This window comes from Carcharhinus amblyrhynchos, chromosome 7, assembly GCF_965287045.1.
Source record: "Carcharhinus amblyrhynchos chromosome 7, sCarAmb.v2.hapA, whole genome shotgun sequence".
Taxonomy (NCBI): Eukaryota; Metazoa; Chordata; class Chondrichthyes; order Carcharhiniformes; family Carcharhinidae; genus Carcharhinus; species Carcharhinus amblyrhynchos.
Window position 1 is genome coordinate 126,580,630 of NC_137330.1, and position 15,540 is coordinate 126,596,169.

General features: G+C 46.5%; 1 protein-coding gene across 1 annotated transcript in view; it reads left to right on the plus strand.

The window, feature by feature from the left end:
* Window positions 1-15,540, plus strand: part of LOC145345623 (dynein axonemal heavy chain 8-like) — a 1,557,438-nt gene that overhangs the window by 1,294,075 nt on the left and 247,823 nt on the right. Inside the window, exon 78 of the mRNA XM_080193457.1 lies at window positions 8,173-8,355. Within this exon, the coding sequence (XP_080049583.1) occupies window positions 8,173-8,355 (183 nt within the window). The remainder of the gene's footprint in view (window positions 1-8,172; window positions 8,356-15,540) is intronic.

Sequence of the window (15,540 nt, forward strand, 5' to 3'; positions counted from 1 at the left end):
GCATTAAATTCCATCCGCCACCTCTCGGCCCAGCTCTGCAACCTATCTAAGTCTCCCTGCAGACTATGACACCCTTCCTCACAATCTACCACACCTCCAATTTTGGTGTCATCAGCAAATTTACTAATCCACCCAACTATACCCTCATCCAGATCATTAATAAAAATTACAAACAACAGTGGCCCCAAAACAGATCCCTGAGGCACACCACTCGTAACTGCACTCCATGATGAATATTTACCATCCACCACCACCCTCTGTCTCCTATCTGATAGCCAATTCCTGATCCAACTTCCTAGATTACCCACAATCCCATACATCTGCATTTTCTGCAGAAGCCTACCATGGTGAACCTTATCGAACGCCTTACTAAAATCCATGTATACCACGTCAACTGCCTTACCCCCATCCACCTCTTTGGTCACCTTCTCAAAAAACTCAATAAGGTTAGTAAGGCACGACCTACCCGCTACAAAACCATGCTGACTATTTCTAATCAATTCATTACACTCCAAATAACTATAAATCCTATCCCTAATAATTTTTTCTAAAACCTTGCCCACAACAGAAGTAAGACTCACCGGTCTATAATTCCCGGCAAAGTCTCTGTTCCCCTTCTTAAACAATGGGACAACATTCGCTATCCTCCAATCCTCCGGGACTACACCAGAGACCAATGACGACCTGAAGATCTGAGCCAGAGGCTCTGCAATCACCTCTCTAGCCTCCCAGAGAATCCTAGGGTAGATCCCATCCGGACCAGGGGACTTATCTATTTTCAGCCCCTCAAGAATTTCCAGCACATCCTCTTTATCAACCGTAATACTGTCTATTTTACACCCCTGCAACCCAATGTCCTCCTCAGCTATATTCATGTCCCCCTGCGTGAACACCGAAGAGAAATATTGGTTCAATACTTCTCCAATCTCCTCCGGTTCCACACACAATTTCCCCCTGCTGTCTGTAACTGGCCCTAATCTTGCCCCGACCAACCTTCTGTTCTTGACATACCTATAGAACGCCTTAGGATTCTCCTTAATCCTATCAGCCAAAGTCTTCTCATGTCCTCTTTTAGCCCTTCTCAACTCACTCTTCAACTCCCTCCTAGCCAATCTAAAGCTTTCTAGTGCACTATCTGAGCCCTCCACTCTCATCCGAACATAAGCCTCCTTTTTCTTTTTAACCATCGACTCAACTCTTTTAGTGCACCACGGTTCCCTAGATCTACCAAATCCACCATGCCTGACAGGGACATACCTATCAAGGACTCGCAGTAGCTGCTCCTTGAAAAAACTCCACATTTCAGACGTTCCCAGTCCCTGTAATCCCCTAATCCAATCCATGCTTCCTAATTCACTCCTGATAGCCTCATAATCGCCCTTACCCCAGCTAAAATTGCTGACCCGAGGTTCATGCCTATCTCTTCCCATCACTAAGGTGAACGTAACCGAATTGTGGTCACTATCACCAAAATGCACACCAACTTCCAAGTCTAGCACCTGGTCTGGCTCATTTCCCAGCACCAAATCCAATATAGCCTCACCTCTAGTTGGCCTGTCTACATACTGAGACAAAAAACCTTCCTGCACGCTTTGTACAAACACTGACCCCTCTAGCGAGCTAGAACTATAGCAACTCCAATCAATATTCGTAAAGTTAAAGTCCCCCATAACAATTACCCTATTACTTTCACTCCTAACCAGGATTGTCTCCGCAATCCTTTCCTCAACCTCTCTAGAACTTTTAGGAGGTCTATAAAAGACTCCCAACAGGGTGACCTCTCCTCTCCTATTTCTAATCTCCGCCCATACTACCTCAACTGACAAGTCCTCATCAAACTTTCTCTCCGACACTGTGATACAGTCCTTGACTAGCAATGCTACCCCACCCCCCCTTCTACCTTCTTCTCTACTCCGACTAAAGCATTTGTACCCCGGAACCTGCAACATCCATTCCTGACCCTGCTCTATCCATGTCTCAGAAATGGCCACAACATCAAAGTCCCAGGTACTGATCCACGCTGCAAGTTCATCCACTTTATTGCGAATACTCCTCGCATTAAAGTACACGCATTTCAAACCCTGCTCCGCCCCACCCCCACTATGCCGTGCCTTGCATTCCCCAACTATGCCCCCCTCACTTTCACCCCCTTTCCTCACTATCCCTCCCCCCCTCCGAATCAGTTTAAACCTTCCTGCATCGCTTTTGCAAATTTACCCCCCAGGATATTGATTCCCCTCTGGTTCAGGTGTAGACCATCCCTCTTATAGAGGTCCCACCTTCCCCAGAATGAGCCCCAATTGCTCAAGTACCTGAACCCCTCCCTCCTGCACCATCCCCTCAGCCACGAGTTCAAACTTTCCCTCTCCCTATTCCTCTCTAAACTATCCCGTGGCACAGGCAAGAGTCCAGATATAACTACTCTTTCTGACTTCGCCTTTAGTTTCCACCCCAACTCCATAAATCTTTGCTTAATATCCCCTTCCCTTAATCTCCCTATGTCATGTGTCCCCACATGAACTATAACTTGGGGTTGATCTCCCTCTCCCCTAAGAGTCCTGAATACTCTGTCCGATACATCCCGGACCCCAGCTCCTGGTAGGCAACACACCAGCCCAGAGTCCCTACCCTTACCTCCAACTCTCCTATCCGTCCCCATAACTGTGGAGTCCCCAATCACGAGGCCCAATCTCTTACCCCTAACCACCTGAGGCTTGCCAATAGGCTCACCCCCAGAGACCTGCTCCCTTTGGCTATCCCCAGTTGATTTCTCCTCAACTGTAGCCTCCAGGACCGAGAACCTATTTTGAAGGGGAACAGCCCCAGGGGATTGTCCCCCCAACTGCTTTTTGCCCCTCTTCCTGGCAGTGACCCAAGACTTATTCCTAGGAGTGACTATCTCCTTGTAACTCCTTTCTATGTCCGCCTCCACTTCCCGAATTATACGGAGCTCCTCTAATTCCCCTTCCAGCTCCTTTACACGCTCCTCCAGAAACTGCAATCTAACACACTTCCCACAAGTAAAATCACCTGAAACACTGTGGGAGTCCCTCACTACATACATCCCACAGGAGATGCAGCTTACAGCCTGAACTGCCATCCCTGAATCAATTACCAGCAGAAAAGTAAAAATATGAAAAAAACAAAAAAAAAACTTCCCTCACACTTATAATTAGGTTAGAGGAGGTGGAAGGGTGGGATTCTCTACCAGTGTAGAGAATCGGGAATCCTCTCTGCGCTAATTTATAGTGTTAGGGGCACGAGAGAAAAAAAAACTACAACTACCGGTAAGCGGATTTTAGTAAGGCGTTTGATAAGGTTCACCATGGTAGGCTTCTGCAGAAAATGCAGATGTATGGGATTGAGGGTAATCTAGGAAATTGGATCAGGAATTGGCTAGCAGATAGGAGACAGAGGGTGGTGGTTGATGGTAAATATTCGTCATGGAGTTCGGTTACGAGTGGTGTGCCTCAGGGATCTGTTTTGGGGCCACTGCTGTTTGTAATTTTTATTAATGATCTGGATGAGGGTATAGTTGGGTGGATTAGTAAATTTGCTGATGACACCAAAGTCGGAGGTGTGGTAGATTGTGAGGAAGGGCGTCATAGTTTGCAGGAAGACTTGGACAGGTTGCAGAGCTGGGCCGAGAGGTGGCGGATGGAGTTTAATGCGAAGAAGTGTGAGGTAATTCACTTTGGTAGGAATAACAGATGTGTTGAGTATAGGGCTAACGGGAGGACGTTGAATAGTGTGGATGAACAGAGGGATCTAGGTGTATGTGTACATAGATCCCTGAAAGTTGGGAATCAAGTAGATAGGGTTGTTAAGAAGGCATACGGTGTCTTGGCGTTTATTGGTAGGGGGATTGAATTTAGGAGTCGCAGCGTCATGTCGCAACTGTACACAACTCTGGTGCGGCCGCACTTGGAGTACTGTGTGCAGTTCTGGTCCCCACATTACAGGAAGGATGTGGAGGCTTTGGAAAGGGTGCAGAGGAGGTTTACCAGGATGTTGCCTGGTATGGAGGGGAGGTCCTATGAGGAGAGGCTGAGGGATTTGGGGTTGTTTTCGCTGGAAAGAAGGCGGCTAAGAGGGGATCTTATTGAAACATATAAGATGATTAGAGGTTTAGATAGGGTGGACAGTGATAGCCTTTTTCCTCGGATGGAGAAAGCTAGCACGAGGGGGCATGGCTTTAAATTAAGGGGTGGTAGTTATAGGACGGATGTCAGGGGTAGGTTCTTTACCCAGAGGGTGGTGAGGGATTGGAATGCCCTGCCTGCTTCAGTTGTAAATGCGCCTAGTTTGGGGGCGTTTAAGAGATCCGTGGATAGGTTTATGGACGAAAAGGGATTGGTTTAGGTTAGTGGGTCATTGTTTTTTAACTGGTCAGCGCAACATCGTGGGCCGAAGGGCCTGTTCTGCACTGTAATGTTCTATGTTCTATGTTCTATGTATTGCAGCTGTATAAGGTGCTGGTGAGGCCACACCTGGAGTACTGTGTACAGTTTTGGTCTCCTTACTTGAGAAAGGATATACTGGCATTAGCGGAAGTGCAGAGGAGGTTCACTGAGTTGATTCCAGAGTTGAGAGGGTTGGCTTATGAGGAGAGACTGAGTAGACTGGGGCTATACTCATTGGAATTCAGAAGAATGAGGGGAGATCTTATAGAAACATAGAAGATTATGAAGGGAATAGATAAGGATCAACAAGGACATTGATGTGCAGATCCACAAGAGATGGGTGAGATCCTAAATGAATATTTCTCAACAGTATTTACTGTTGAGGAGAGCATGGATGTTAGGGGTCTTGGGGAAATAAATAGTGATGTCTTGATGAGTGGACATATTACAGAGAAAGAGGTACCAGAAGTCTTAAAGTTCATCAAGTTAGATAAATCCTCAGAACTTGACAAAGTATATCCCAGCATGTAGTGGGAGGCTAGGGAGGAAATTGCAGGTCCCCTAGCTGAGGTACTTGAATCATCAATAGTCACGGGTGAGGTGCCTGAAGATTAGACAGTGGGAAATGTTGTGCCTTTGTTTAAAAAGGGCTGCAGGAAAAGCCTGGGAATTACAGGCCAGTGAGTCTCACATCTGTGGTGGGTAAATTGTTGAAAGGTATTTTGAGAGACAGGATCTACAGGCATTTAGAGATACAAGGACTGATTAGGGACAGTCAGCAAGGCTTTGTGAGTGGAAAATCATGTCTCACAAATTTAATTGAGTTTTTTGAAGGGGTAACTAAGAAGGTAGATGAGGGCAGTGCTGCTGATGTTGTCTCCATGGACTTTAGCAAGGCCTTTGACAAGGTACCGCGTGGTAGGTTGTTGTATAAAGTTGAATCTCATGGGATCCAGGTGAGGTATATAAATGGATACAAAATTGGCTTCTTGACAGAAGCCAGAGGGTGATTGTAGAGAGTTGTTTTTCAAACTGGAGGCCTGTGACCAGCGGTGTGCCACATGGATCAGTGCTGAGCCCACTGTTATTTGTCATTTATATTAATGATTTGGATGAGAATCTGGGGGGCTTGGTTAGTAAGTTTGCAGATGACACCGAGATTGGTGGCATTGTGGACAGTGAAGGAAGTTATCTCCAATTGCAATGGGATCTTAATCAATTGAGCCAGTGGGCTGACAAATGGCAGATGGGGTTTAGACAAAGGCAAGGTGATGCATTTTGGCAGATTGAACCAATGCAGGACTTACTTAGTTAATGGTACAGCACTGGGCAGAGTTACAGAACAAAGAAATCTAGAGGTACATGTTTATAGTTCCTTGAAAGTAGAGTCACAGGTGGACAGTGTGGTGAAGAAGGCATGCTTGGTTTCATCAGTCAGAACATTGAATACAGAAGTTGGGACGCCTTGCTGAAGTTGTACAAGACATTGGTAAGGCCACACTTGGAATACTGTGTGCAATTCTGGTCATCCTATTATTGAAAGGATACTATTAAACAAGAAAGAGTGCAAGAAAGATTTACTCGGATGCTACCGGGACTTGATGGATTGAGTTATAAGGAGAGGCTGAATTGACTGGGACTTTTTTCTCTGGACCATAGGAGTCTGAGGGATGACATGATAGAGATCATGAATAACGATCATGAATCATGATAGAGATCAAAATAATGAGGGGCATAGACAAGGTGGATAGTCATATCTTTTCCCAAAGGTAGGGGAGTCTAAAGCTAGAGGGCATAGGTTTAAGGCGAGAGGGGAGAGATACAAAAGTGTCCAGAGGGGCAATTCTTTCACACAGAGGGTGGTGAGTGTCTGGAACAAGCTGCCAGAGGTAGTATTAGAGGCAGGTACAATTTTATCTTTCAAAAAGCAGTTAGATAGTTACATGGGCATGATGGGTATAGAGGGATATGGGCAAAATGCAGGCAATTGGGATTAGCTTAGGGGTTTAAAAAAAATCAGGGCAGCATGGACAAGTTGGGTCAAAAGGCCTGTTTCCATGCTGTAAATCTCTATAACTCTAAGCAGGGAAGTTGTTTCCTCTGGCGGGTATAACTACAATATGGCCTCAAAATAGTGGGGGAGAGATTTATAACTGAGTTGAAGAGGAACTTCTTCAGCCAAAGAGTTGTGAACTGTGGAATACCTTGCCCAGTGAAACAGCTGAGGGTGCCTCATTGAATGTTTTTAAGGCAAGAGTGGATACACTTTTGAACAGTAAAGGAATTAAAGGTTATGGTGAGTGGACAGGTAAGTGGAACTTAGTCCACAAAAGGATCAGCCATGGTCTTATTGAATGGTGGAGCAGGCTAGAGGGACCAGATGACCTATTCCTGCTCCCAGTCCTTTCATTTTTATTATCTTGTGATGGTAACCTTTTCTGGAGGCTTCTTTAATTACTCACAGTTATCTATGGGACTGTCATTCTTGGATGTTGTTCCTAATTGCATCTAGAATCGATGCAATAGGATTATGTAATGGCTGAGGATTTGTTCTCAGTTACCCGGTGAAGCACTAGAGCCTCAATCTTATCATTGAAATTTTGTGTGTAATTACTCCATTAGTTGTCACCTTAGCTGGTTGGCGTGCTACCTTCTGTAGGATCCTAGATGTGAGCATGATGTCCCAACATTGTTGATAGTTGACAACACTCAGTGCATACAAAAATGCTGAAAACTGATTTCTATCTGTAAGGGAGGGGCAGGGATTAAATCACCTGAAAGCTGGCTGATAACAGCAGAGAGCACCATTGTGAATGTGCAGGTAACTTTGCTCTGAGCAGCAGAGAGACCTCTCACACAGCCTCAGCTGCTGCAGCCAGACTGCATGGCCCCCACTGCTACCACAGGGACAAGCGCTGCACCCTCAGCTGGACCGATCAACCCCAGCACCTCCTCCACCCCCCAGCCGGACTGATCGACCCCCACCCTCTCCCCTAATATCAGCAGTGCCCATCCCCTCCTCCGCCATCAGTCACAACTGCAGAGTGCACAGCAGTTCTCTCCCCCAGGGCCCACCCTGGTCTGGCCCGGCCCCAGTAGGCCCTGCACCCTCAGGCCCCACTACCTAAACACAGCCCAGTACGAGAGCAGCTTCTACCCAAGGGGCATCAACCCCTGACTGCCCGGGAGGGGGTCTCAATGGTCTGCAGTTCTACCAGTGAGGCCATCAGGTCTGGTCCCATTGCTGGGGATCAGCTGTGATTCTTGTCAGAGAAAACCTTCCCCACTGAGGCCACACAGGCAAGTGAGCCCAGACAATTGAATCCCAGGTTTACTTATACCATATAAGTTAGATTTAAATTAAATTTAACTCATCTATTCAGCCTCACACTGGAAATGGGCGTGATGCTGATTGCACTAGATATCCAGTACTGGTCAGAGCAAGAGGCAAGAAATCGGGTGCAAATCTGATCTGTTGACTTTCATGACCTTACCGGTTATCCATCGCCCAATGGGAAGATCATCCCAATTTTGTTTGGTTATCGCTAATCTATTTGATGAAGAATGTTACTGAATGCCCCATGTTAAGGAGAAATCTTTTATTTCAATGCCCATTGAAACATTTGCCAGAACATGTAAATTAGTGACGTTTGAACAATACCCTCCCCACCCCCCCATCCCCCAGTGCCCCATAATCTAAGTATTGCCATTCTTAGGACCGTAATCTGAGTGTCACCATACAAGAAGTATTGTTCATTGCTTTTTGCAGGTGAAAGTGGGAGATAAAGAAGTTGATGTCATGGCTGGCTTCATGTTCTACATTACTACAAAACTCCCTAACCCTGCCTACACTCCAGAAATCAGTGCCAGGACATCAATCATTGACTTCACTGTAACCATTAAGGGTCTTGAGAATCAACTACTTGGTCGAGTGATTCTTACTGAGAAACAGGTAAAGTCAGAATTCTGACAGAGGAACAGGTAAAGTTGGGACATTTCTGAGTCACAGGCACAAAGCATGCATGGGTAATTAATGTGCTGCAGGACTGTGGACTCTTATATAATACTTTGAACTCAACATTTTTAAGTTGTCAGTGCTATTTGCAACATTCTGAATCAAAACAGAACATAGAACATTACAGTGCAGTACAGGCCCTACGGCCCTCGATGTTGCGCTGACCAGTGGAACCAATCTAATGATCCTCTAACCTAAACTATTCTAATGTTATCCATATGCCTATTCAGTGACCATTTGAACTCCCTTAAAGTTGGTGAGTCCACAACTGCTGCAGGCAGGGCATTCCACGCCCTTACTACCCTCTGAGTAAAGAACCTACCTCTGACATCCGTCCTATAATTATCACCCCTTAATTTAAAGCTATGTCCCCTCGTGTTAGCCATCACCATCCGAGGTAAAAGGCTCTCACTGTCCACCCTATCCAATCCTTTGATCATCTTGTATGCCTCAATTAGGTCACCTCTTAACCTTCTTCTCTCCAATGAAAATAACCTCAAGTCCCTCAGCCTTTCCTCATAAGACCATCCCACCATACCAGGCAACATCCTGGTAAACCTCCTCTGCACCCTTTCCAATGCCTCCACATCTTCCTTATAATGCGGTGACCAGAACTGTACGCAATACTCCAAGTGCGGCCGCACCAGAGTTTTGTACAGTTGTAACATGACCTCACGGCTCCGAAATTCAATCCCTCTACCAATAAAAGCTAACACACCGTACGCCTTCTTAACAACCTTATCAACCTGGGTGCCAACTTTCAGGGATCTATGCACATGTACCCCGAGATCTCTCTGCTTGTCAACACTATTAAGAGTCCTTCCATTCGCCCTATATTCTGTACTCCTGTTACTCTTACCAAAGTGAATCACCTCACACTTTTCCGTATTAAAGTCCATTTGCCACCTCTCGGCCCAGCTCTGCAGCTTATCTATGTCTCTCTGCAAACTGTAACATCCATCCTCACTGTCTACAACTCCTCCGACTTTGGTGTCGTCAGCAAATTTACTAATCCATCCTTCTACACCCTCATCTAGGTCATTTATAAAAATGACAAACAGCAGTGGCCCCAAAACAGATCCCTGAGGTACACCACCTGTAACTGAACCACGATTACCGATTTTCACTACTCATCACGATCAGTCCATTCGCCTCAGACTCACATTGAGCATGATCATCATTTACTCTCCTGTCCCTGCCTACAGTACAGAAGTAACTGTTCAAGCACTTTAATGGAAATGAAATCTGAAGAAAAGTAGGTGTTGAATCATGCCATCACTCAACGGGGAGAATCTCACCAGAATTTGCAAAGTGTCAGGGTCTGAATGAAATCCAGCAGGCAGGTCACGTTTCTCTCCAGATCTTAAGGCACATTGTCAATGTTTCAATGTACTGTTTCAAACATTTCAAATTTTTTGATTTGCAACTGGTTTCTAGCCAATTGAACTCCCCTTTTGGAGAACTTAGTCTCCAGGTATCTCTTGCAGCTTCAAATGCTCAGTTATATTTTAAATTATGTTTGTTTTCTTAACCTCTGCAGGTAACCCCAATTGCTAGTTATCTGCTAATTCCACCAATTTAGCTTTAGTTATGCATTTCAAACCCTCCAAGTTATATCTTTTACTTGCAGACAAATCTAAGCAATTGCCAAAATCTTACAGCAACTCAAATCTTATGTCCAGCACATCCTTATCTCCACATTTCTTTTTAAGAATCCACCTTATTACAATATATCCCAGACCAAGTATTATTCTTGGACAGTCAATAATTAGCTGTCCATGTTTCAAAATATCCCCATGATTTATTTACTAATCAGTGACCAGTAATCTGCTGTTGTGGAACTTCAACAGTTACTTACGCAAGGATATTTTGGCCTTGGAAGGAGTGCAGAGGAGGTTTACTAGGCTGATGCCGGAGTTGAGGGGGTTGAGCTATGAGGAGAGGCTGAATAAATTAGGCTTGTACTCGTTAGAGTTTAGAAGAGTGAGAGGAGATCTCATTGAGACGTATAAGATGATGAATGGGATGGATAGGATAGAGGTGGAGAGACTCTTCCCGCTCAGAAAGGATAGTAGGACTAGGGGGCACAGCCTCAAGATAAAGGGGGGGCAGTTTAGAACGGAGTTGAGGAGGAACTTCTTCACTCAAAGGGTGGTGAATCTCTGGAATTCTCTGCCCGTTGAAGTGGTGGAAGCTACCTCGCTAAATATTTTTAAGACGCGGGTTGATGGGTTTTTGATAAGAGAGGGGATTAAGGGTTATGGGGAGAGGGCGGGAATGTGGAACTGAGCCACGACAGATCAGCCATGATCTTATTGAATGGCGGGGCAGGCTCGAAGGGCTAGTTGGCCTACTCCTGCTCCTTTTTCTTATGTTCTTATGTTCTTATATCTCATTTCTCAATACTGACATGGCGATACTCAGAGCTCAAGTTTAAGATCTTTATTTGAGCTACAGCAATGTTAATTTAAGCGTACTTGTGTTAATAAACTTTAAACTTAAAAGGCTTAATTATAATGCTTTACTCCTTCAACCCAACTATCTGACACACAGCCAAGTGTGAAATCAAGTGACAGCAGCCACCCAATACAACTTCTATAGATTTCTCATCAAATCCCTCCAGATGCTTGTAGTACTATTAGTCAATGGTGTCACTGGAACACTGCTTTCCATGCAAGTGTTTCCACACTCTATTCTCAAAAACAAGCCTTGGAAAATTCGCCCAAACAATTTTTAGAATACCCATTGCAAGGAACCGCTTCCAGGATTTCAACCTCCCTGTTTGATATTCCTCTTCCTTGGATTACTAGGTGCATTCAAACCTCCAGGTAATCTCTCGTGTACTCAGCTATTTCAGCAGAACGCCATTGCTTCACAGACTGCATTAGGATGTCACCAAACTTTTGATTTACCTTTGGTTCTTACAACTTTTAATTATTAGTGTCACAAATAGGCTTACATTAACACTGCGATGAAGTTACTGTGAAAATCCCCTAGTTGCCACACTCTGATGCCTACACTGAGGGAGAATTTAGCATGGGCAATGCACCTAACCAGCATGTCTTTCAAGCAGTGGGAGAAAACCGGAGCACCTGGAGGAAACCCACACAGACACAGGGAGAACATGCAGTCTTTGCGCAGACAGTGACCCAAGCCAGTGTGTATGGGGTGTCAGGGAGGGAAAATACCTTTGTGGGGGAACATGTCGCATCCTTTCAAAGCGGTTTGTCCATCCTCTGTCCCCACGTGGCACTTAGCTCTCACCTGTGGCTCCCCGTAGCTGTTTGCATGCGACAGCGACCACACCCCGGGCAACGGCATTGACATGCCAGCTAAATCAGGTAAGGGTAGCTGACAGGTCTCAATCCTCGGTGAGATAGGGAGATGTCTATCCCAGCTTGTGAAGACAGACTCCGGAGGGTTGAGCGGAAGAGACCAATAGAAGGTCCAACGGTCAAGAAGGTGGTCTCTGCAAGCGTCATGGAACGTGAAGAGCAGGACAAGACACAGAAGACGTCCTGGTCATCCACTGCACCTAGTCCCACCTCCAGCCGTCTTGACTCTTGTCTTGCCATTGGATCTAGATGGGAATTGGGAAGAGAGAGTGAGGCTGACGCTGCGCAACTCTCCCTCACTTTAATCCAAATCAAGCGCTAGTTTCGACACCATCATCATCAGTGTCCTGTTCAACCCTTGAAGCCCTGTGGCGATGGGTGAGTGATGAAGCAGCAGATGTGGGTACACTGGGAGCTGTAGTCACGGACCTGCACGCAGGTCTAATGTCGTTTTCCACTGACTGAAGCAGCAGTGGAACCCGGCGTCTATCTGGGCGACTGAGCAATCCTCTTCAGGTTCGCACTGCTCACCTCCGTAGAATGAGGAATGGGCTAGAAAAGGTGCCCTAAATATTACCTGCTTCACCACACCCTGGCCAGTTTACTGCGGCTGGCGGGGATCCCATCTTGTGGATCCCATCTGTGTCACGAGGTGACACAGCTCAGCATTGGCACTTGGAACGCGTGCATGCTTTTAGACAACCCTACAGCAGACAGACCAGAGAGAAGAACAGCCTTAGTTACCAGAGAGCTTGCAAGATATGACATTGACATTGCAGCTGGGCAAAACTCGTTTTGCCAACGTAGGTCAGTTGACTGGAACTGGAGGTGGATACACTTTTTTCTGGAGCAGTCGCGGCAGCGATGAGGGTGGCGATGCTGGAGTTGGATTCATCGTCAGGAGTCACCTTGTTCAGAAACTTGATAGTCTATCCAAGAGTGTGAATGACCGACTTATGACATTACAGCTTCCGCTATAGAACAGAAGTCAAGCCACCCTGATCAGCACCTATGCCCCCACAATGAACAACCCGGACGAGATGAAAGACAAGTTCTACGAAGAACTAGACGCCCTACTATCAGCAGTGGGCAGTACTGACAAGCTGATCTTGCTTGATCTAGCGCTTAATATAAAAAAGGATAGCAAGAGTTCTTATAAGTATATAAAAAGGAAGAGGCTGGCTAGGGTGAACATTGGACCCTTAGAGGATGAGAGGGGGGACTTAGTGGTGGGGGATGGGGAAATGGCTGAGGTTGTGAATAACTTTTTTGTTTTGGTCTTCACGGAGAAGGACGTGAATAATTTGCCGGGTGTTAGCGATGGAAAGGTGGTAGGACTGGAGGGTCTCAATGACATTACTGTTACTAGAGAGGCGGTGCTCGACAGACTGGAGGGGCTGATTGTGGACAAGTCCCCAGGACCGGATGGAATGCATCCGAGGGTTCTGAAAGAAATGGCGGAGGTGATAGTGCATGCCTTGGTGGTTATTTTCCAGACGTCGCTGGATTCCGGGGAAGTGCCGGAAGATTGGAAAACGGCTAATGTTACACCGTTGTTTAAGAAGGGTGCGAGGCAAAAGGCAGGGAATTATAGGCCGGTTAGTTTAACATCTGTTGTAGGTAAAATGTTAGAATCCGTCATCAAGGAGGAAATAGCAAGGCATCTTGAGGGGACTGCTTGATAGAGCAGACGCAGCACGGTTTCGTTAAGGGGAAGTTGTGTCTGACAAATTTACTGGAGTTCTATGAGGATGTGTCTAGGGTGGTGGATAGAGGAGAGCCGGTGGATGTGGTGTTTCTTGATTTTCAGAAGGCGTTTGACAAAGTACCTCACAAGAGGTTATTACAGAAGGTCGAGGGACATGGAGTTGGGGGTAGGGTGTTAGCGTGGACAGAGGATTGGTTGTCAAATAGGAGGCAGAGAGTGGGGGTCAATGGGTGCTATTCGGATTGGCGGATGGTGACTAGTGGAGTGCCCCAGGGGTCGGTGCTGGGGCCTCAGCTATTTACCATTTATATAGATGACCTGGAGGAGGGAACCGAGTGTATGGTGTCGAAATTTGCTGATGACACCAAGATTGGTGGAAGGCAAATTGTGCGGAGGGTGTGGAAAGTCTGCAGAAGGATCTAGATGGGCTGGGCGAATGGGCCAGGAAATGGCAAATGGAATTTAATGTTGGCAAGTGCGAGGTGGTCCACTTTGGTAGGAATAATGGTAGGAAGGACTATTACTTGCGTGGAGAAAAACTGCAACAGGCGACGGTGCAGAGGGACCTCGGGGTCCTTGTGCATGAGTCGCAAAAACCCAGCTTGCAGGTGCAGCAGGTGGTCAGGAAGGCGAATGGGATGCTGGCCTTCATAGCGAGGGGGATTGAATATAAAAGTAGGGAGGTCTTGCTGTGGCTGTATAGGGCATTGGTGAGGCCGCAGCTGGAGTACTGTGTGCAGTTTTGGGCGCCGTACTTACGCAAGGATATTTTGGTCTTGGAGGGAGTGCAGAGGAGGTTTACTAGGCTGATACCGGAGTTGAGGGGATTGAGCTATGAGGAGAGGCTGAAAAAACTAGGCTTGTACTCGTTAGAGTTTAGAAGAATGAGGGGAGATCTCATTGAGACGTATAAGATGATGAATGGGATGGATAGGATAGAGGTGGAGAGACTCTTCCCGCTCAGAAAGGACAGTAGGACTAGGGGGCACAGCCTCAAGATAAAGGGGGGGCAGTTTAGAACGGAGTTGAGGAGGAACTTCTTCACTCAAAGGGTGGTGAATCTCTGGAATTCTCTGCCCGTTGAAGTGGTGGAGGCTACCTCGCTAAATATTTTTAAGACGCGGGTTGATGGGTTTTTGATAAGAGAGGGGATTAAGGGTTATGGGGAGAGGGCGGGAATGTGGAACTGAGCCACGACAGATCAGCCATGACCTTATTGAATGGCGGGGCAGGCTCGAAGGGCTAGATGGCCTACTCCTGCTCCTATTTCTTATGTTCTTATTACGTTCTTATGTTGACGATTTCAATGCAAGAATAGGGTGTGACTCTGCAACCTGGCAGGGAGTCATTGGGAGGCATGGAGTGGGCAAGTGTAACAGTAATGGCCTACTCTTAGTGAAGACCTGTGCAGCACACGACCTCCTCATCACCAACACAACCTTCCGTCTGCCTACCCATAACAAGACCTCCTGGATGCACCCCCGCTCTAAGCATTGGCATCTTATCGACTGTGTCATTGTCAGGAGAAAAGACAAGCAGGATGTCAGAGTAACCAAGGCCATGTGTGGTGCTGACTGCTGGACAGATCACAGGCTCATTGTCTCCAAAATGAGGCTCCGCATTAGACCCAAGAGGCGACCACAAGGAAGCAAGGTTATGAAAAGAATCAATGCAGCCAAGCTAAAGGACCCCAGCATAGCTTCAGCGCTGGCTGAAGACTTAGAAATCAAGCTTGCTGACCTACACCTCACAGGCAGCGCTGAGGATGACTGGGAACACTTCAGGGATGCTATCCACACATCTGGACTGAAGATGCTCGGGCCCTCCACCCGCAAGCAGCATGATTGGTTCGTTCAGAATGATGAGGAGATACAGGCTCTACTTGTTGAAAAGCATCGTCTTCATCGGGCCTGTCAGAACGACCCATCTTCAGCTGTCAAGAAAAATGCTTTTCCCAGTGCTCGCAGGACAGTCCAGAATAAACTGCATAAAATGCAGGATGCCTGGCTGAGCGCAAAGACAGATGACAGATCAGCCATGATCTTATTGAATGGCGGGGCAGGCTCGAAGGGCTAGATG